General features: G+C 40.3%; 6 protein-coding genes across 14 annotated transcripts in view; 4 read left to right on the top strand and 2 right to left on the bottom strand.

Moving 5' to 3' along the window:
• Window positions 1-21,506, bottom strand: part of LOC100878243 (synaptogenesis protein syg-1) — a 162,958-nt gene that overhangs the window by 88,778 nt on the left and 52,674 nt on the right. The window lies entirely within an intron of this gene.
• Rcc1 (Regulator of chromosome condensation 1) lies at window positions 37-2,479 on the top strand. Its single transcript, XM_012296291.2, has 6 exons — window positions 37-178; window positions 286-369; window positions 709-1,088; window positions 1,187-1,553; window positions 1,620-1,892; window positions 1,963-2,479. Coding segments are annotated over exons 1-6 (1,296 nt in total). The 5' UTR covers window positions 37-177; the 3' UTR covers window positions 2,154-2,479.
• Window positions 2,150-3,682, bottom strand: Tim10 (translocase of inner membrane 10). Of its 3 annotated transcripts, none has more exons than XM_012296293.2 (2): window positions 3,549-3,682; window positions 2,150-3,261 (listed from the first exon to the last, which is right to left on the bottom strand). In XM_012296293.2, the coding sequence occupies exon 2, from the start codon at window positions 3,069-3,071 to the stop codon at window positions 2,781-2,783; it is 291 nt and encodes a 96-aa protein (XP_012151683.1). In that variant the 5' UTR covers window positions 3,072-3,261; window positions 3,549-3,682; the 3' UTR covers window positions 2,150-2,780. The 3 variants fall into 3 exon arrangements, with proteins under 3 accessions (XP_012151683.1, XP_012151684.1, XP_012151682.1); XM_012296294.2 differs by having other exon boundaries at window positions 3,376-3,627; XM_012296292.2 differs by having other exon boundaries at window positions 3,457-3,627.
• Window positions 3,817-6,227, top strand: LOC100877906 (Pdrg1 prefoldin-like subunit). Of its 5 annotated transcripts, none has more exons than XM_076535508.1 (3): window positions 3,817-3,964; window positions 5,552-5,780; window positions 5,864-6,227. In XM_076535508.1, the coding sequence occupies exons 2-3, from the start codon at window positions 5,552-5,554 to the stop codon at window positions 6,025-6,027; spliced, it is 393 nt and encodes a 130-aa protein (XP_076391623.1). In that variant the 5' UTR covers window positions 3,817-3,964; the 3' UTR covers window positions 6,028-6,227. The 5 variants fall into 5 exon arrangements, 3 of the variants coding, with proteins under 3 accessions (XP_076391623.1, XP_012151685.2, XP_076391624.1); XM_012296295.2 differs by lacking the exon at window positions 3,817-3,964 and adding an exon at window positions 4,250-4,506; XM_076535509.1 differs by lacking the exon at window positions 3,817-3,964 and adding an exon at window positions 5,309-5,448.
• Window positions 6,334-8,562, top strand: mst (misato mitochondrial distribution and morphology regulator). The gene is made up of 5 exons (XM_003707854.3): window positions 6,334-6,656; window positions 6,724-6,804; window positions 6,890-7,333; window positions 7,410-8,214; window positions 8,277-8,562. Exons 1-5 carry the CDS (start codon window positions 6,579-6,581, stop codon window positions 8,483-8,485), a joined length of 1,617 nt encoding a protein of 538 aa, XP_003707902.1. The 5' UTR covers window positions 6,334-6,578; the 3' UTR covers window positions 8,486-8,562.
• On the top strand, window positions 8,706-10,304 carry LOC100877679 (Calcium and integrin binding family member 2). Of its 2 annotated transcripts, none has more exons than XM_076535517.1 (4): window positions 8,706-8,960; window positions 9,176-9,251; window positions 9,374-9,554; window positions 10,029-10,304. In XM_076535517.1, exons 1-4 carry the CDS (start codon window positions 8,875-8,877, stop codon window positions 10,244-10,246), a joined length of 561 nt encoding a protein of 186 aa, XP_076391632.1. In that variant the 5' UTR covers window positions 8,706-8,874; the 3' UTR covers window positions 10,247-10,304. The 2 variants fall into 2 exon arrangements, with proteins under 2 accessions (XP_076391632.1, XP_003707901.1); XM_003707853.3 differs by having other exon boundaries at window positions 9,176-9,296.

The following is a 21,506-nucleotide window of genomic DNA, read 5'->3' as shown; positions in this document are numbered from 1 at the left end:
ACGATTGAAAATCGACCGAAGATATTAAAAGTGACGAGGTTTTCTCTATGAGTCGAACGTTAGCGCCTCCTGTGAGTTGCGCAACAGTCGCGAGGTCAGCAGCATTGCAACTTTTTGGCGCCAAGTGACTGTAAGGCGCGATATATCCTGCTTCCAAGACAATCGCTTTGTAAAATTAGTACGTATATAAATTACGATATTAAAAACGTTCATTGTTCCATACATGACAGTCATAAAAACGATTTTACGCGCGTATTTGTAAACATAACCTTGATATACTTTCAGTGCCGCCAAGGAAAGCAACAAAACGATCCGCACTGACTGCACCGAAAGGTCCACGAGAGCCGAAACAGACTAGGAAAAAACAAGGTGAATTGCTCGTTTTATCGATGACAAACAGTTACCGAAAATCGTAATTTTCGCGCCTATAAACTGTTATTTATCTAGAGGAATTTTATCGAAAGTATAAAACCACGATGCACATGGTTGTGCTTCGATTTTACGATCGATAATTATTGTTTCTCTCGAGTGGATAGTTGGAGGTACATTTGAGGTGTTCCGCAACTTTTCAGAATCGTTTAAAATAACTTTCTCTGTTACGATATCGTGTATAATACGCGTGTACGATTTGCGTGAATCGGCGCGAACGCGATCGTTCCTTTGTACATGAAATATCGTGACGACTAAACGTTTGCATGCATTTCACAGAATTAATTGTAAAACCTGACTTGCGACAAATCGCGACTGGCGGCGTATTACTGGTATTTGGACAAGGTGATGTAGGACAACTCGGTTTAGGAGAAGAAATTGTTGAGAAAACGCGCCCAGCAACTATTCCTGGCTACCAAGATGTCGTAGCTGTGGCAGCCGGTGGCATGCATAATGTCTGCATAAGGAAAACAGGAGAAGTATTAACGTTTGGTTGCAACGATGAAGGTGCATTGGGACGAGATACTTCTAAAGATGGTTCTGAAACGGAACCAGGTCCTGTCGATTTGCCTGGTAAAGCTGTTCAGGTGACTGCTGGAGATTCGCATAGCGCTGCTTTACTGGAAGATGGTCGAGTGTTTGCATGGGGCTCGTTTAGGGTATATTTTCTTTACCAGTTATCTTTTTATTTTATTGTTTTGTACGATACAAGATTTTCAAGAAACAAGACGATGTGATATTGAAATGTATCTTTAAGGATTCTCACGGCAGCATGGGCCTTACTTTGAAAGGAAACGAACGGTTTCCAATAGAAATACTGCCTAATGTAAAGATAGTGAAAATAGCATCTGGTGCTGACCACTTAGTATTACTTAACGAAAACGGACACGTCTATACGTGTGGATGCGGAGAACAAGGTCAACTAGGACGCGTAGCTGCTAGAGCAGCTAGTAGAAACACCCGTCATGGAATAGGTCCTTTATTAATCCCAGCTTTAGTTGAATTTAAAGTTACTAAAAAATTAGAATTTACCGATATATGGGCTGGGTCATACTGTACATTTGCTAAAGAATATCAAAAAGGAGATATATATGCATTTGGCTTAAACAATTATTATCAAATTGGTAAGTAACACGAATGAAATATGATACTCGATTTTTACAGAATACTATAATCGAATATTATTTTAGGTTTAAAAGATCCTGTTACTCAGTTTCACCCACAAATTTCGAAAACCTTCAGCGGTAAGGTTTGGAAACATATTAGTAGTGGCCAACATCATACGATAGCTCTAGATGATTCTGGTCAAGTGTTTGTCATGGGTCGTAAAGAATACGGTCGTCTTGGACTTGGACCAAACTGTTCGGATGCGAAAGAATTAACACTAGTTCCTGCTTTAAGTTCCTTTAAATGCGTTGACGTTGCAGCGGGCAGTGCTCAATCTTTTGCCGTCACCGAATCCGGTACTTTTATCGTTATACGATACAATGATACGTATTCATTTATTAATAAATACATGCTTCTTCTCTATAGGAGATTTATACTCTTGGGGTATGGGTTCAAATGGACAATTAGGAACTGGAGAAGAAGAAGATGTCGAAGAACCTGTATTAGTTAAAGGAAAACAATTGGAAGGTAAAACGATAGTACGAGTTGCAGGCGGAGGTCAACATACTTTAGCGTTAGCGACAACCTATCCGATAAAAGAAAAAACTGCTGGTTAATGGCAACTTGTTTATTAAATTTGAAGTGTTTCGCGTATGTGATAGCAATTTGGACAACGAAACGAAAAAAATCTAATAAAATTGAGCTCCCTTACAGAAGAATCGTGTTCACGAAGAAAGCGTAACAAATACATTTCTGACGGAATACCGTAATTTCGATAGTAACGCGCGATACTTAAATATGTACATAATTTTTCGTGCTGCCAAAAAATTACGTCATTGTGTTTATAATGATTAATATATTGACTGACTTTTTGATTGTATTGTTATTTTTTCTACTTATAATTATGTATTACAATGAAATAAATTTTTCTACTTGAGGATTACGTGTTGTCGGGAAAACATTTTCTTTCGCCATACAACATTGCATGATATATATTTTTTACCACATTTTAATATATTATTGTTTAAATTAAAGTAAGAGATTGTTAAACGGTAATGTAAAGTTTTCATTACTATTTATTCTAAGTTTTCTTCTGTAAATTACAGAAATAACGACTTTGTAAGCGTAAGTTATACTACTATTTAAGTTATGTATACTTATAACTCATTAGAAGAAAAAACTGTTAAATGCATACGAATAAAATTTACATACGTTTCTTCTAACAAAATAATATTTTGTTGTACTTAATTTATTTTTGGTTGTTCTACGACTTTACCCTTCGAGAAACTTTCTTCTTGTACAGAAATTTGCTGGAGTTTTTTCCCGATGCGCTCTTGAACATCCAAGTATTTAGCAATGCAACGATCTAGGCATATAGATTCTCCTTTGCTTAATTCTGGATTTGTATATTTTGGTGGTATACATTTCTTGTGACATGCAGATGTCATGCGATGAAACATATCGGTCATCATTTCAATTTCTATATCCCTTACTAAATTTAATTGTTCTTCGCTCAATTGCGGTATTCCAGCCATTTTTTATTTTAATTCTTCTTTATTTTATATATATTTATATATAGATATAGATAACATTAAACATATAGTTTAATCTACAATATTAGAATCGCGTATACGCTGCCTTGCTTTCATATTATCATATCTTTTATCATTTATACGTCTTCTTGCTAGTGCAAAAGCAGCTATTCCTACACCAGCAGAGAATATCCTGTAAAAGAAATCGTATAAATATTTTTTAACAATTTCATCGCATTGAATGGATTCAAAGAATAATGTACATATAAAAGGATGTATGTATTCTTTATTTGTAAATAACAAATACTTTTATGTAAGGAGTCAACTGTGTAAAAGAAGTTCAGTCGAAAACAGCGAATGCAAGCGTATTTGATTACTCTACACCTACCATCCAAGCGCTATCTTTGCGTGAATTTGTAAACCCATTCTTTTTTAACTCAGACAAAATATCGCTGTATTAAAAATTAATTACTTATATACCTGAACGTTCATTCATGTAGCCGTGCAATTATATGACTATAGATGCGACCATGTGACTATACAAGCATGAAATCATGCAGCCATGTGGTTTCTAGTGATACTGTATAGTATCATAGATATCTGTGTATTGTCTACAGTCAAATGAACAAAAGATAATAACGGAGTATATGTAAAAAGAAAAGATAGAATAATAGAAAATGAATAAATGAAAAAAAAACATACATAAAATAATACATAGATGACTGTTGCAGATTATAATTGAATAAATATAAATATCAAAGCTAGTGGATTTTATGTTTCGCATGTTACTATTCCATAGTATATTTGTATCAAAAAGTAGGGATGTCTACTCTATGTTTGTGTTATAAGAATAGTGAAATCTACGATCAAACAGCAGTAGTTGTAAAAGGCAAAAGGTAATTGTAAAATTGACGGACGCAGTGTTAATCGTAATAATTTACGTATTTAGTTTTCAAACTTGATACATATATAGTGGTTAAAAGAATTGATATGTTAAAGAGAAAAAAAGAATGAACCTGTAAACTACAGAAGAAGCGTATAAATTATCCGAATAAAAAACACTTGTAATTGAAAAGAAACATTATTATATATATATATATCTATTCGTGAATATTTATATTTATATTAGTCGAAAAAGATGTTAAAGGAAAGTAATTTTTTTACGCACAATATTGGTATAGCATGGAAAACGTTTGTTCGAGAATCTTGCGATGTTTCTCCGATACCTTCGGAAAAGAAAGAACATCATCTGAATTTCCAGGAAAATCAAGCAAAAGAAGCTTACGAAGAAATCATTAATGAAAGAAACGATGTAAATTCAAAGTTGCAACACAATCATTGTAAACAGAAATCATATGTTACTAAGAGTACTACAAAGTCGCTTTCGATAAATGATAGCAATGAAAAAGTTAGACATAACCAGAGGTCAGATGAAAAGGTAACAATTAATAGTATATTGAAAGCGGTGGAACAAAAAGACTTTGAATTTTTGTTAAAACATGTAACGCGTGACAATGTAAATCTGATGGATGATTTTGGTTGGACTCCTCTTATGTCGGCTGCATATTGTGGCTACTTAGATATTGTAGAATTTTTATTAAGCCTTGGTGCCAACAGAAAAGCTAAAGAAAAATCTGGTCTTACCGCGGCACAATTAGCATTGAAAAAAAATTATTTAAATATAGTTGCTCTACTCAAGAAGAGAACGGACTCTGTGTGTAACAAAACAATAGAAGCAGATACGTGTTCGTCACAAATAAATATTGATACTACCATGCAAAAAAAGACAGAGTTAATTGAACCTTTGAAGGATAACAATGGAACATGGAACCAAAATATTGATAATGAACAAGACTGCTCAAGCGATAGTACAGGGTTTTATTGCGAAATTTGTGAAGTTCACTTTTATAAAACAACTTGGAAGAAACATGAAACATCTGTGCTTCATATATTTAATTCTAAACCAAAACTACCAAGCACCATGTATGGAATATCAAAGCAAAATAAAGGTTATCAAATCCTGTTGAATAATGGATGGGACGAAGAATATGGCCTTGGACCTTCAGGAAAAGGAATAAAATACCCTATAAAAACCTGTCTAAAAACTGATAGAAAAGGATTAGGTCAATTGGATGAGAAAGAATATAGAGTGACGCATTTCAAGCCCGGAGATACAGCAGCGATTGGCAGTCCTAAAATATTTAAGCAAAAGTGTTTAAAGAAAAAAGATAGGGAAAAATTATTAAGCAGGGAAGCTAGAAAAGAGAGAGCACTGCGTGTTGCTCTGTCTTAAAGTAGCATTAAACAATTTGAAAAATTAAAATTTAACATTTTTTCTAAGACTGATTATAATGTAATTGTTCATTCGCTATTTAAATGTGTATGTGAATTTTTTGTTTTACAATTCCGCTTGATTTTGATATACATAAAATTATTCGTGAATAAAACAAGATTTAAGCGATTTATTACAATTTATTTTATAGATGAAATTTGATCAAGAGAAAGCTTTAAAACACATACAACAAGTCGAAGAAAAGGCAGGGGAGATTCTTACAGACCGTCAAGAAATAATTGCTTTGGACAAAAGAAGAAACGAGGATAGAGTTGGAATGAGAGCATTACAAAAGGCAACTGGCACAAAAACTTGGATAACTATTGGACCATTATTACTGAAAATGTCGTCTAAAACTGCAGAAGAATTACTTGTAAAAGGTTTCCAAGTCACTTGTTGTTCAATTACTTTGATATGTTTGTTAAATAAACTGTGCTTAATTTCATATTTCATTATATTGCAGATCAAAAAGAGTGCGACATCGAAATTAATAAAATAAGAAGTAATTTAAAAATTAAAGTGAATGAATTGCGAGATTTAGAACTTAATCCACCTGTTTCTGGCTTAATGTTACAACCCATGTCTCATAAAGAAATGTCAGCAATAAAGCAAGTTTTGGGTTCTTAGATATGTACAAGTATTTTAATGCGATAAGATGTTGCTTTTAAATCAATTTTTATAAATTGTAACTAAATATTTGTACAAATTTACAATAAGAATATAAGAACAGTAATGAAACATACTAGTTGTGATAATAATAATGATAATAAATTGTAATGGTAATAATAATAATAATAATAATAATAATGTAATTGTAAATATATAAATGCGTTATGTCTAAAAAAAAAACCTTTACAAATCACTTAAAATATTATTTTCCTTTGATAAATAAATTTATGTTCAGTTTTACTTCATGTAAACATGGTATGTATACTTTGATACAAGTTATGGATGCATACACGATGTAGTGAAACTTCCGTGAAAATGTAGAAGTAAAGTTTGGTAATAGTGAATAAGAATAAAAGAAAATGTTGAGCATTTATCGATATCGTGGAAACACATTGGACGTATTTGATAAAACATTCAAAACGACGTAAATGTATACACGTGCTTTATGACTTAACCTTATTTCTTTGTTATTGTTTCACATAAAATCCTACAAATATAAGTAAAGAAATATGACATCACGAGAGATTTTAACTATTCAATTGGGTCATTATTCTAATTTTATTGGCACACATTGGTGGAATTTGCAGGTATTTGGAAGATTCATTTTTTAAAGTTCAATGTATCAAGAGCTAATTTCCATTTGAACATTTTCAGGAATCTAATTTTTCCTATGATCCGAATAATCCATCAGAAATAAATCACGATGTTTTATATAGAGAAGGGGAAAATTTCAAGGTATCTATTTGAAACTAATGTGATCTTTTAAATTTAATAATATTAATAATGTACGACTACAAATAAATGGGTGACATTCTTTCAGAAACAGCTAACTTACACACCCAGATTATTACTCGTAGATCTAAAAGGATCATGTGGATACTTGAAACAAGAAGGTTCTTTGTATAGTATTCCTCGAGACGAAGAAACGAAATGCTTGTGGGACGAAGAAAAGGTAGAAGTAACAAAAGAGGAAGCAGCAACTAAATCATCGTTTGTTAGAAGTTTAGAGGAGCCAACTGAAAATTTCGAATCGACAGCTCAGAATTTAGAAGATTACGTTAATTGGTGGGTGGATTATTTGGTACCTAGGTTTCATCCCAGAACAGTGAATATTATAAAAGAGTATAAACATGGTTGTACAACACAACCATTCAATATTTTTACTTATGGAAGAAGTTTATGGAATACGGAGCAATTTTCAGAAGATTTTGCCGATAGAATAAGAGCGTATGTAGAAGAGTGCGATTTAATGCAAGGTTTTCAGGTACATGACTAATTAAGCTATGTAAACAATTATTCTCGTATCGTTTCACGACATTGATGGTATTTATGAAATGCAGATAATTCTAGATTCCGTGGATGGATTCGCAGGACTGGGTACGTCGTGTATGCAGTACTTAAAAGACGAATACGAAAAAAGTATATTGTCTTTTCCATGTATCGACAGTAAAACGAGCGAACCTTCTGTATCGAATTTGATCAAATCGCTAAATACAGCTCTATGTTGGCAACATGCAGGAGAATATTCTTCCTTGTATAGCCCACTCTGTTGCGGAGAAGCGGGCTGGCCTCAGGCCGGTGAGCCAAGAGCATTTAATCATTTAATATACGATGCTGAACTAAAGTATCATAGCAGTGCACTCTTAGCAACTGCTTTAGATACGCTAACGATTAGATACAGGCGTAAAGAGTATCCAAACGTTGTTTTGTCCGATTTGTGCGCGGACCTTAATCAGTTCGGTCGACAAGCAGTCGCAACGAGTTTAACCCTGCCATTCCCCATGATGACGAAGATGGATCTGATCGATGTGCTGGACGAATTCGAGGGAACCTTGTGGACTAGCTTAACACCAAGTTGCGAAATACCAATGGATAGAAATATGCAAAGCGTAGTTTTACGAGGGATTTCCGAAGACAGATTGAAACGACCTATTTCTCACGCGATGAAACAAATGTCGAAACCGGCGTATCGATGTTCTAGCGTACACGAGATGATGATGCTTTATTTAGCGTGTACTTGTCATGCATCTGCTACGTATTTATCGACCATTTCGTCGCCGCTGAGCATAAAGGAGCCGTTCCCGAAAATTTTTAATAACGATATCACCGAAAACGGAGAAATTGCAAGATGGCCGGTAGGGACAGGTACGTCGACAATGCGATACAAATTAGTTCGGTTTTCTATATATGCGATTATCTACGTTTAGATGTTCAGTCGGTTCCTGTTATGGCTGGTTTGCACAGTGGAAGTAGTCTCGGTAAGATGTACGAATCTTTGCACGAACTGTTGAGCAAAATAAAAAGCATCAAGAAATTTCACGCGTTTACGGAATCCGGTTTAGAAGAGGACGAGTTCAAAGAATGTCTGGATCATCTGCTCGATTGCAAAGAAAATTATGAAGATCATTATTCATGAGGAAAATTAACCAATCGAATCGATTTTATTTTTCAATTCTGTTTGTAATACATTGCACTTAATTTTCGAAACTCGAATTAACGCTTTAACTTCCTAGCTGCCCTCTCTGCTGGTATCGGCGTCGTTGGATAATAGTTTTTTACATTTTGCCAATAAATTTGATTTACAAAGAAAAAACGAAATCAGTCACGAGGGAATTCGGATTTTCCTCGTAAATTCTTGATCCAAACAGCCCTGAATGTGGGAGTGGCGTGACACACCCTGCTTATTAGATTTCCTATTGAACATTCCTAGCGCGAAAACTCAGTCGTAAGCGAAACATCGAGCAAAATTCGATTCTTCCTGTGTACGTCCGGTCGCACTCACGAGTGTTTTTGTTCGTAAATAAAATGGGAAACAAGGTAGCCACGTTCACCGAGGAACAGCTAGAGGATTATCAAGATTGCACCTTTTTTACCCGCAAAGAAATCTTAAGGTAACTAGTGTATCTATCTTGAAGAAGAAAGTGATCGTTTTAGTTAGTTTAGTAATACAACAGGAGGTAAATCGCAATTATATTCGAGCGACGCTACAATTTCTATAATTTCTCTTTGAGAAATTTTCTTGCTTATGATCGTAATAACAAATGAAAATAGTATTTGAACGTTCTGGAACTAGAATTATGACTTTTATACGTTCGTGTTTGCATAGAATATTTAAACGATTTCGAGAAATGGGCGATCCTGGAGCTGTTCCACGGTGTATGACGGCCGGGCAAGCGACCACTGTTCGTATACCATTGTCCTGTTTAACGCGTATACCGGAATTGAAGGTTTTCGAACTTTTTCGTAACGCAAATAATGTAACGTTAACGCGCGATACATTCGACGTCGAACGATTTCGTTTCAGGAAAATCCGTTCAGGCAACGTATCTCGGAGGTGTTTACTAAACGAGTCGTTCAGAATTTAGGACAGCAGAACTTGTCCGACGACGATGGAATCTGCTTCGAGGAGTTCCTCGAGATGATGTCGGTTTTTTCGGAGCAGGCGCCGCGGGACTTGAAGGTCTTTTACGCCTTTAAGATTTACGGTACGGACCACCGCGTGAACCAGACAGACAGAGGATCGTGAGAGTGCTTCGAGATCGACTTCGTACTACCTACTGTATAGCTCGGTCTATGGCTTTCAGAAGCGAATATACGTAGAGCGTTCAGGCACGAGACACGTTGTACGGAACCTTTTATCGATTTTCTCGTTGCGCTATAAATTACAACTCGATTAAAACGTTTTTTCTTCTTGCTTATTATGCCGCTGCTTTTAGCTAGGATAGATAATTAATTTTCTTACGATTTAATATTATGACACAGGGGTCACGGAACCAGATACCGAAAAGGTTAACGCTTTTCAAAAGAATATTACTCTATCGTTTGTTTTTCAGATGAAAGTAAATGGTATTAGTTTGAATTTTGATAGCACGTTCAGTGTTATCGCTCGAAAGCGGAAAAAAAGTGAAATTACAACGTTTAATTCGTAATATTCTTTTTGTATAATTTTCGATAAATAGATTTCGACGAGGATGGAGTGTTAGGAACGAACGATCTGGAACGCACCTGCCGACAGTTAGTTCAAGGTGGTCTGAATGCCGAAGAAGTAGCCACCGTGTGCCGAAAAGTATTGGAAGAAAGCGACATCGACGGAGACGGTGTTCTATCGTACTTGGAATTTGAACACGTCGTCACCAGAGCATCGGATTTTATGGCAACCTTTCATATAAGAATTTAATTGTTGCACTTTCGAAAAATCAATAAAATTTACTGCCACTGTTTCGCGTAACAAAAGAGCTATACCTGTTATTCACAAAATCGTAACTTGATCATTTCGAAAGGAAAAATTTCCGAATCTCTGCGAAAGAATAAAAGATTCTTTATTTAATTTAACGCGCATGGCCCTAACATTTGACACAACCTATAGATCTTGAAATATCTGACGATCTCGTAAGTTGCTTCTGTTGAGCAACGAGCAGCAACGTTGGTCAAATAACCAGGCCATTTGTTTTCTCCGTAGACAGGAATCTCCTGTAACTTTGCAAAAGGCTCGAATAACTTTTACGTATTTCGTTGTAACGATATATAAATCAATTCTCGCGATGTACCGCGCAGAGTGTGGAGGAAAAAAGGGTGGGTAAAAAGAACCGATTCGTCTGGAAGATCCAGTTGATTTCCAGTGTCGTTTAAAAGCGTCGTTAAAACGTAATCGTTCGCGAATGCGTTATTAAGGCGTTGCTTTTGAGCGAGGTACGCGTCGTCAAGGAGCATTCGATCTTGAAAGGTAACAAGGACAAAACCTCTCGATGTTCGACCTGCAGTCGATTATGCCCGTTTAAGAGAGGGGGAAAGGAGGTAGAAGAAGAAGAAAGTGCAGCTCGGTAACAACCCATCATTTTCGTGTTGCTTGTTAACCGTTTTACCGTGGATGGCGTACCTGTATGCGCGTCATTGAAAATTGATCATTAACGGCTGAAAACGTATACGTGATTCTATTAATCGAAACGACGAATTAGGGCGTTTAGTTGTACTAATTACGTCTCGTAAATAGTATAAAATATTCTGTAAGAATTGAACGCGTTATTAATTCGTTTATTAATATTTAAGGCTTAAGATTTAAGGAAGGGTTGGAAAGTCGAAAAAGGAATAGCAAATGGAAAGGAGAGAGCGTTAGAAGGCGGTTCGGCGGGTGATCATCAAGGTCCCTATTTTCGGCGTAAACTCTCGAAGAGCGTTTCTCGGTGCTGCCCTGGTGTCGCGGATGGCGCGCGGTGGCCCGTGGTCCGGTCGTGTTTAAAAAAGCGGTCGAAATCGGAGATACCGCCCTGTGTGTTACGGAGCTCGACCAGTTATAGTCGGCCGCGCGGTAACTAACCAAGTCTTGGGACCAAGGCCATCCGGTCACTTCTCATCCTTCTCCCGTTTCCCCGCTCGCATCCCTGCCGTTCTTCTTGCCCGTCCACCAAGCCCTCGGGGTCCGACAATGCCCCCTTCGCCTCCTTGGCTCCACCGTCGACACCCTCTGTGAGATTCCTCCTCCTCCTCCTCCTCCTCCTTCGCCTCTTTCTCCTTCTCTTCCTTCTTCCCGCCACTGTTGGTCCGTGAATCTCGAAGAGAGTCTCTCCCTCTTTAGAGATCTCAGCCGACCAACCACCACCTTCCAGCGTGCGGTGCCACAGGAGTATCCGTACCTACATTCTTGCAGCTCGTCGACGAGAGACGCGAGGCGACGCGACGCCTGGAAAGCTTCGTCTCGACGTGTCTTGGTTGGAAGGGGGACGAAGAAATCGGGGAAAAGAGGAACAAGAAGAGGCAAGAGATCGCGGGTGGCGAGAGAAGGAAAGATAGGTGGATGGGCGAGGGCGAGGGAAAGAGAAGAGGAAGCGAAGAAGCCGAGGAGTAACGAGAAAGGGGGGTTGGTTGGAGGATGATAGCGGAGGCGGTTGGCGGAGGGCAGATTTGAAGGTAACTTTTACGGCACCCTACGTGGGCGAGTTCTCTCGCGGGAGATCTCTGGAACCTTCTTCGGGACCTCGACCCCGCGATCAAGCGACGACATCGTCGCCACGGAACGCTTTCGATCCTCTTCACGATATTATATTAGGTTGCTCGATAGAAAATTTACTTCCCTTCAGCTTACAGAATCTGGATATTTCTACGCTCTTTTATTCGCGGTATGCTCTTCGCGTTTCGTTCGGTTGAAAACTATCGTGTGTACGTATGTATACCGACGTGCAGGACCAAGATACACTTTCTTTGGACTGCATACGGTACAATCGCGCTCGAACGAATACGGTCATATACCTGGTCGTTGGAAAACATAACCGTCGTGATCATGGTTTAAGTCTAAGGTATTAGAGCGAAGCGGGGCGAAAAGGTTGCATAAAAATTCTTTTTCTTCGATATGCGGTTATAAATCGGTCGATAGTCGAGTACGAAACCAGGGCTTGAATATCGAAGCGTCCTTTGATATCTAGGATCTTGTTAACGTTCTCCGTTGTTATTGTAATTAAAATGATTGCCGAGAGTAAAACGACGGAATTATATTTCGTATAAGTTACTTCTTATTTGCGTAAATTACGCTTCTCGAATAATTCGATGTTTTCGCGAAGGAAAAAAAGAAACGAGCTCGCCGAAAAGAACTATTTCTTTGGTGCTATCTTGGTCGGTGCGATAGATCCTTTTTCGGGGGACACAATACGTTCGTTGATCGCGAACCAAGTCGGCCTCGCGGTCGAACAGAGCCGCGATTAAATCGCCACACCGCGCCACGTCGCCATCTACCGTCACCCAAGACCGCTCGCGATACCTCGTTAAATCGCCACGGCTGTCCCATTCTTCTTGCGGGACCCAATACTTTTCAGATATTCCTCCGGTACGAATCGTAATTGGACGGAACAATTAAAAAAATGCTCCTCTCGTTTCTCTTTCCTTGGTTGATCTGTCGTATCCAAGTACAAGCATACGATGCAATGGCGTACAATCACTTTTGCGGTGTCCAACGAACAGTGCAATTTAGTTAAACCTTGTTTGGACGACGAAAACCATCTTCGGTTTTTCCTATGTTTTTCCAAATTATTTCGTAATGTTACGTAATGAAACTCGCAATTATTCGGTGCAATAGCTTGCCTTTACGAGTAGATAATTCGACGCGTGCTCGATTCGAACGAAAGGGCAAAAGTCTGATTAGATTATCGCGACGATAGTCGATTAAGTAGTTCCGTAAGTTTACGAAGGGAACGGCAAAGATATTGGTAACGAAGAATTGTTCGGAGGTTTCGATACTGTCAAGCTGTTGGACGAGCTAACACGAATATTTCGTAAAATTGCACTAATGTATAAAGAATTTTCGACTCTTCTATCTTGTTTGGTCGTCCGTGAACATACGTTACATTAGAAACATTCCATTGTCCCGATTGTACTCTCAATTATTTTCCTTTCTCGCCTAACTCGATCCAGTAGGAGGTACGCGTTTATTTGCCAAAAACGTGGAAATCACATGATATTCCACGGACGACGCGAGGCCTTTCGAATGCACGAAACGTTCGTGGAATAAATTTAGGCGGTACTTGAGCGGAAAGCTGATCTACCGGCCACGACCAGTTGCGAAACTTCTTTGAGTACCGTCTCGCGGACTTTTATTCAGAGTGGCTTGTACCGGTTCGCTGTTTCGAACTTGAAATAAAACGCAACGTTAAATAGATCTTAACCATCACCACCGGGTCTTGGTAGCAAGGGAACCGTAACTACGGACATAACGAATAATATGCGAACGATAGGACGTATCATAGATGCGTTTTCGATCGAAAACCTATTAGCATTTTAAATCGAAAGTTGACGTTTCGAGATGTTTCCGTTTAGCTCTTTGCTACGATAACGTAGGAAAATTTATTAGTCCAGAATTTTATTTTCCGAATCGACACAATTAGTCTCGACGAAATTCCGCGAGATTAAAAAACATCTTCGAGATCGAGGTTTTCATACGATCGAAAACGTTCGAGAGGCCATGACCGACGAGCGAAGTGAACGCTACGAAGAATCAAGATTTTCAACACCGCTTCGAGGAGTGGGTAAAACATTTCCATCGTCGTATCGCTTTCCAAGAAGATTACATCGAAGACTACTTCGGAGATTACTTCGATTCTTTGGGACGTAACGGGACGCGAGAAAAAATGACAAACGTAGTCTCGTTACTTTCTTAATGGAGCAATGAAGAACGTAAAAATTGCACGCGTTTCACCGGAGGAAGATCGTGGTTCATTCAATAAAAATGGGATACCAGGTCCAGAAGAGTGGACATCGGTGATCAGGGAATACCGGGTACGGCTTGATAGAACGCGAAAAAACCGCGCGCTCTCCCCCTCTCGAGGATTACAAATCTCACGGCGAAGATGGCCGAAGATAGCGAAGGAATATTCGAGCACCCCAATGGAGGCCCATTAGGATCCAAAGGTAGTTGGGCCAGTCCTCTATATCCAACCGTCCCTCTTTCTCTCGTTTCTTCGACCAGAGGATCCATGGTAGAGGAGGCAGGAGATGGTTGGCCGGTCAAGCCACATTCCGTTGGCCAACCGGCTCCTTGGAACCCTTCCTCCCCCTCTTTAAGGTAGACGGTTCGCTATATACAAGCTCCTTGCCTCCTTATGAACCACTACGATATGTGTGCCCACAACATAACACCGCCAATATTATTTCGACTAGACGCGACGTGTCGCGACGCAACCTTGTCAGAGAGCAATGCCTAGGTGTCTGCTTTCGTAACGCGAGCAATATTTTGCTTGCCCGGAGGAAACCTTAAAGGCCGCGCGTTAGCCCCTTCCGATCGAATTCTTCGCTCGTGTTCAATCGAGGCTTTATTTCGGCCGCCTTTTTTAATCGATCGTTAAATCGTATCTTCTTGTAAACGTTAACGACTCTCGATTCGCGTCGAAAAGCGGTATCGCATGCTTTCGTTCAGCGACGTAGTCATATCTCTCCCCTCTTTGGTGAAATTGCAAAAACTTTCAACCTATTTCCATCGATCGAATATTTCGAAAATTGTTCAAATTGACAAGTATAATTGGTTGTTGGAAATGGAAGTATTTAAACGAAAACGAACATGTACCTCGTCGAATGTTGAACCTTTCATCGAGGCGGCGTGGCGCGGCGTGGCGAGGCACGGCGAGGCACGGCGAGTCGATTGTATTCTTTTCGTTCGTCCGTTCGTTGAAGTATAATGTATCTGCATGATTCCAGTGAACGGTACCCGCCAGGTAACTCGACTTCGTGATTCGCGTTGGATTTGAATATTCGCCGCGCGAACAAAACCAGTCGGTAAGAGAAAGATGGAAGACTCGTGTCCGGTTTTTGTCGGTTCAACATCCCAACGCGTGTTTCGAACGATGTATCTGTTTTTTCATTTTTCTTTTTCAATCATTTCCTGCCAATGACTTCTCGTTGTCCGCAAGCGCGTATTTTTGTCTATTCGTATATTCGTATTCTTGGTCAGCTTAAAATTTAATAATTGACGAACAAAAGAAATACCTGAAAGATCGACTCGTAATCATTTGGAACTTGGAACATCGTTGCGGCCCGGAGCAACAATTTTTAATCGAAATAATCCTGAATAGTTCGTTATCTAAAAACTATAGGCTTTTGTTACGAGTTAAAAAGTTTTATTCGGAGAAGAGAAAATTGAAAAGACTGAAAGAAAGAACGAAGAAGACCAGGAGAAAGGAAAGTAGACGACGACGAATAACGATGATAACGAAGAAGAGGAAAAGGAAGAAGAAGGAGGAGGAGGAGGTGGAGGTGAAGAAGAAGAAGAAGAAGAAGAAGAAGAAGAAGAAGAAGAAAGAAAAGAGGAAAACGAGGTTCCCTGTTGTAAGGTTTACCGAGGAGGTCCAGACCAGACTCCATCTGCATAACCGGTATATACCAGCAATGTAGACTGGCATGAAGGTAGAATCAAGCATGTCCTCGGCACATTATATCGTTCGCTTCGTCCTCGTACGATGCAAACCGTAAAGAGGACCTCGAGGCGGTAGAAAGACGAGAAACGAAAGAGAGAAAGAAGAAGGAGGAGAAGAAAAGAAGAAAGAAGAACGAATGGAAGAGGAGCAGAGAGGAAAGGAGAGGAAAGAAGAGAAAAAGAGAAGAGAAGAGAAAGGGGGCAATCGGCAGAGACGGTTGGTTGGATATTCGTGTAGAGTTGGTTCGAGAACGAGCACACGCGTTGGGTACCTCGGCCAGTGAAACTGGCGAAGAGAAAAGCGTAGGCGCGAGTATCCGTCGACCGATGACATCATCGGTGTTCTGCCTCGAGTCATTCTCTCGAGCAGAAGACTCGAAAAACTCTTTCGTACGATCTTGATTTTACTTCGAACGTTCCCGCTTTCCGTTCGACACGTTTCGCTAACACGATTAATTTCATTTTTCGAATAACTTTAACGCTGTTTCGGGATATTTGATTCTACATTTTATTACGAAACTGATCTTTTAGCCCTTGGAAATGATACGAACGTTTGCTTCTTCTTCGTTTCATATCGTTTTTTACCGCGAGGTACTGCTTATTTTTAATATGATCCCTTCAAACATCTTTTTTAACACGTATACGTGTCATAGGGCAAAGAAGCTATAAGTACGTCGAAGAAACGAAATTGTTCGAGGCTGAAACGCGAGCGAGACGTTCGTCGATTATCTAGTCTTTCGGAGACTTCGATGCCCTTAGAGCTGCAACAGCGATATCGATTCCTCCGCGAATGTATTCTTCGTTGCAACATATCCACGGCAAATTCTCTCTGTTCCGTGTCCAAAGAAACAGATCGTTCAGCCTTAAATCTTTTACCTGCTTTTTTCTCTTCATTCGGTTAGAAGACATTGTCTGGTGCATCGTATCGTGGAATCCGATCGGTCACGCTCGAAAGATCGTTAACTCTGAACGAAATGAAGCTGTTAACCAGACGAATTAGCCTTTCAGATTCCCTTAATCGTATGGAAATACGAAACGGTATCGCATACGAAACGTTAGAACAAATTCTCCCGTGAAAGTATCATCAATACGGGCTCGATCCGTTTCAAGTTCTAAGCGTTCCGTAGTCTTTCCTTACGTTCTCGACGATCGAACGAATTTAAAAGGTTTATCGCATACGTCGACGAAATATCTATCGATGGTAGCGAGTAACAGGAAACGTTTACGTTCTTCGTAAAGAAAGGTCGAGGGAAGTTGAAAAAAGGGCTCGAAGAATCGAAGGGTTCCTCTCGAAATTTTTACCTGCGACTCGTAGCCGATTTTGGAAAAGTAGAAAAGGACTAATGGTACATTCGTTGAGAAAATATCGAACATCGTGTATCTCATAATGGAGGGTACGAATCCCTTCGTTCGGGCCTCGATAACGTTTGTGTTCGTTCGAAATTGAATTTGTGGAGGGTGCGGCGTGGCATCGTGAAACTCCTGCTCGAAATGTCGCTCCTGCTGAGATTTATCTCTGCATCTAACAGCGCTATACTCTAAACCGTTTCTAGAATCGACTTGTTCGATTGCTCGTAAGAGGAACAAACTTTCCATCTGACGAACAAAGTTTTACCCGTGTTCTCCTATCGTTCCTTCACTCGGTACAAATACTTTGAGCCGCGTAAACTTAAACTCGTTTTAATTCGTTCGCGTTAAGTTGGATATACCTGCTCGCACAATTCCAAATTTACTATCGTTTCAACTACTTTAGAAAACTCGGTCCGTCTGAAAATGTAAACAAGAATTTTCAATATTAGTCGGCGGTAAATAACGAGAATCTATTTATTTGACATAAATAATTAGAAAAATTTTCGCGATAGAATCTGTAAGAAACGATCTGTAAGAAGGATGGTCGTTAAGGAGAAACGCTCGCAAGAGGAACGTGCAAGAAGCAGGAGCAACCCTGTAGAAGAAAACGCAGAAGCGTCGGAAACCTTCTCTAAACTCGAAACCTGTGCCGGGACCGTCACGAATAAGGGGCGAGACATCCATAAACTTACTTCGGAGCTCGGGGCTCACGGGGGTTCTGGGTAGGTTTTTCTTTTTACCAGGCCAGGCAGGTGCGAACCGATTTCTATAGTCTTCCCTCGGTAACGTGCGTCCTTCCTGCCAACGGTCCACCGGCTTCTACCGAACCTTCCTTCTTCTTCTTCTTCTTCTTCTCGTCTCAATCATTTTCTTGTACGATTAAAGTTCATGATCGGCGTTTGAAATTTGTAAAACGATCATTGTCGCGATGAAAATTGTCAGAATAATATGGATTATTAACTATATTAAGGATTAATTTAACGATTTAATTCGTTATTTCAGATATCTAATACAACTTTTTCCAATGTGTGCGTGTGCAACAAACAAACGTTGTTAGTCTTTCCACTGAACAATTGTTCGCAAAATACTCTGAACGCGAGTTTTGCCGACGAATCGCTGTCGAACGCGAACGAGAAACTCGATTTTCCTTTATTTTCGAAATTCGTTCGACAGGTGTTCGTTTTCGAGTCGCTGATCGCGCTTTTGTTATAAATTCCAACGATTCCAATTCGATTTGTTTCTATCGCTTCGAGACGGCGGTTCGAAATAAATGGAAAAAAAGTGAGGTGTACGCAAGGAAAACGGTAGAAACGCGAAAGCAAGGACGATGCACATCCGGCGGAAGTCGAAGGGCGTCAGTCGGCTCGTGACGCCAACGCTTGTACCCAACAGCCAGGGCTGAATTGGCTTTGTACCTGAACAGACGCAGGTGAGTTACCAGAACCGGGGGATATAACAGTACCGATCCTTTCGATGGATCCTTCTTCGAAACGAACAATAAAAAATCGTCCTTGACCGACCATCCACTGTCGGTTAAATATCTGAAGCGACGATTAGTCGAGGAAAATTTCTTTTCACGATTCTTAACGATCCGCCCTTAGGTAGCGCTATTCTATTTGTATTAGAAATTCAATAACTTTGTTGTACAGGCTGGCGAGAAAACGGGACTTTAAATCTAGAGAAACTTTATGAAATCTAAAATTAATATCTACTTCGATCGTACAATATGTATATTTATGTAGACGTTTAGAACGTTTTAAACTATACAGAATAATGCTTTACGATCTAACTTCGATGTTGTAGCAACGTTTAAAGAATGTTAGAAGATTAATATGGTCGAAACGTCGCTGCCCAAGTACATGTATAAAATCGAATGTAAAGAGATAAATGATAATTCGGCTAAGCAATTAATTAACCGATTTTTAATCGTCAAAGTCTCTTTGCCAATATCGCGTACAAGTACGTACGTAATTCCAACCTTCGTTTCTTCTTCCAGTCAATTCTCTAAACGATATTTTCATTAAACAATGGTTGAACATGTAACTTTTCGTTCTCTCCATTAGAGTCGAATCGACGCGACGATCACGTAGCGAGAAATTTTTCGCGCGATTCGTACAATCTTTGACTCGACGTCGACTTCGACCTTCGAGGTAGAAGGTACTCCGAGCAAGTCGATACCCATGCAAAATTTCATTCACGTAAGCGTCACGTACGGCTTAACGTTGCAATAACATTCCGAGAATTAGTCGGCAGCCGAAACTTGGTTGATTCTTTGTTTCCTGACCGTCTCGAGGAGACGGGAAAACGAGTTTCTCTCGAAAAGAAGAAAAGAAGCGCGTTTCGTCTAATCGACCACGTTCGCTCTTTCCTCTTGTACGTCTGTTCGTTAACCCTCGGTTAAAAGTTCCATGAGTTTAGAAGATAGTCTATAAGTAACATAACGTTACAAGTAGCAGAAGAGTCGGCGTCGTGTCGCGTCGACACGATCAGAGATCGGTCTTTCGTCGTGTCGTTGATCTACGCTGAAATTACGCGTGTACGTACTTACGTGCATCGTCCACTCGAGCACATACTTGCCGTCACGGCATTGCCTTTCCCACAAACTGAAAATGGATGACACGTGTAGAGTCGCGGAACTTCCCAGGACGCGCTTTCAGACTTCAGACAGCGTAACCGATTCAACGTCGTTCAAGCAGCCGTGTCTTTTAGGGTGCATAAATGGGTTCGAACGTAAAAGGCGTCGCGTGAAATATAAAAAAAGAATACGATACTTATCCTCCCGGCTTTCCGAAACAAGTTTCACGGGGGTCTTTGTCGAGTTAATTATTTTTTCGAACCGCTTTCGGACAGCGCTGTTAGCTCGAAGTGCTTCGAACAACGAAAACATATTTTCTGTACTGTTACTTTGGTATTTCGATCGGTGACGTTAACGAGACATTCGCGGTACCAACGTTTCACGGTCGTTCGTTAAACGACAACGTTAAAAACGCGAGGGATAATGTTTAAGAACGACTGGCTGACAAGGCGTTATCGAATCGATACGCGAAAGTCGAGGAGAAAACGAACGACGAGTAGCGAGATTCCATAGAAAGAGTAAATTTCAGATTAGATCGTAAGCGTATCGGGGCACCTATTTCACATTGGCCGTCACGTAGCAGCAATTAGCAAGAGGCATGCGGATGGTGAACGGTTGCGTGTCGCAATTTTTCCGCGGTAAGAACGTCACATCCGGGTCAAAGTATCCTGTCTTCGGTTAGGTGAACGGCAAGAAGAACGGCGCGGCCGAAAACGCATCGCGAGCGTTCGTTCGTCCGCGAAGAAAGCAAGACGGACGACGAAAAGCTAAAACTGTTAGAGATAAAACCGTAGTAGGAATGTGCGGGCTCGCAATTACGAAATTCGTCGAAGAGGAACCAAGTCATAAGAGCGAGACCCATCGAGGAGGCACGCACGAGATTCCCACGCAAGGTGTACACCGGATCTTCCCCACGAATTCTCGTGTTCCGATGTTAATAGATTCGACGGAGAGAAGAAGGGTCGAAGGAAGGCGGGTGCGCCGAGTAACCGAGTGCGGTCGTTTCCTCTTTAGAAAATCAAGCTCGCGAAAATGAGCGGATCGGTAATTACGCCCACGATGTCGACGCTGCTCGATGTCAAGGCGACGAAACGAGAGACTCGTCTTTGTCGTGGTGCACGCGTACGGAGGCACGCTGCGAAACCCGGCAGCCGAGCAAGCAACCATAGCTGGGATATTCGAGAAGGGGCAAGGGTACACTCGAGAAATATTCGACCGGTGGTCGTGACGTCGAGGATTTTCTTCGAAAAACGAGAAGACAGAATGGCTACGTAGCTACGTACGAGGCCGAGCCTTCACCTCGATCGCAACGCGTACACGCGACGTGGACACGGATACGCGCCGCGCGTGTACCAGTGTGAGAATCGGAAAGGACACACGTGGAATCGTGCAAAACGCGGCAGAGAGAAGTCGAGAAGAAGAGAAGAGAAGAGGAGAGAAACCGCGAAGTAGAGAGGAAAAGGGCGGAAAGGAGAAGGAGGCGCGAGAGATCGGTAGAGGGGTCATTGGTTGTTCGTTGCACACTCTCAACGTATGGGAATCGTTATGGACCGACTATAGTCGTTGGAATGCGTCCTTTTTTCCTTTTTGTGTCTCCCCGCGGTATACCTGGCGGCAGCCTGC

Source organism: Megachile rotundata, chromosome 9, assembly GCF_050947335.1.
Source record: "Megachile rotundata isolate GNS110a chromosome 9, iyMegRotu1, whole genome shotgun sequence".
Classification (NCBI taxonomy): domain Eukaryota; kingdom Metazoa; phylum Arthropoda; class Insecta; order Hymenoptera; family Megachilidae; genus Megachile; species Megachile rotundata.
Note: the sequence above shows the minus strand (reverse complement) of the source record. Positions and strands in the feature narration are given on the sequence as shown.

Bases quoted from the DNA above. Each gene is read 5' to 3' on its own strand.
- Rcc1 (XM_012296291.2), top strand. The intron at 1,089-1,186 runs GTATATTTTCTT...TGTATCTTTAAG, and splicing joins TTGCATGGGGCTCGTTTAGG to GATTCTCACGGCAGCATGGG. The intron at 1,893-1,962 runs GTACTTTTATCG...TCTTCTCTATAG, and splicing joins TTTTGCCGTCACCGAATCCG to GAGATTTATACTCTTGGGGT.
- Tim10 (XM_012296293.2), bottom strand. From the start codon at position 3,071: ATGGCTGGAATACCGCAATTGAGCGAAGAACAATTAAATTTAGTAAGG.
- LOC100877906 (XM_076535508.1), top strand. From the start codon at position 5,552: ATGAAATTTGATCAAGAGAAAGCTTTAAAACACATACAACAAGTCGAA. The intron at 5,781-5,863 runs GTTTCCAAGTCA...ATTATATTGCAG, and splicing joins AGAAGAATTACTTGTAAAAG to ATCAAAAAGAGTGCGACATC.
- mst (XM_003707854.3), top strand. From the start codon at position 6,579: ATGACATCACGAGAGATTTTAACTATTCAATTGGGTCATTATTCTAAT. The intron at 6,657-6,723 runs GTATTTGGAAGA...GAACATTTTCAG, and splicing joins CACATTGGTGGAATTTGCAG to GAATCTAATTTTTCCTATGA. The intron at 8,215-8,276 runs GTACGTCGACAA...ATCTACGTTTAG, and splicing joins AAGATGGCCGGTAGGGACAG to ATGTTCAGTCGGTTCCTGTT.
- LOC100877679 (XM_003707853.3), top strand. From the start codon at position 8,875: ATGGGAAACAAGGTAGCCACGTTCACCGAGGAACAGCTAGAGGATTAT. The intron at 8,961-9,175 runs GTAACTAGTGTA...GTGTTTGCATAG, and splicing joins ACCCGCAAAGAAATCTTAAG to AATATTTAAACGATTTCGAG. The intron at 9,555-10,028 runs GTACGGACCACC...TTCGATAAATAG, and splicing joins TTACGCCTTTAAGATTTACG to ATTTCGACGAGGATGGAGTG.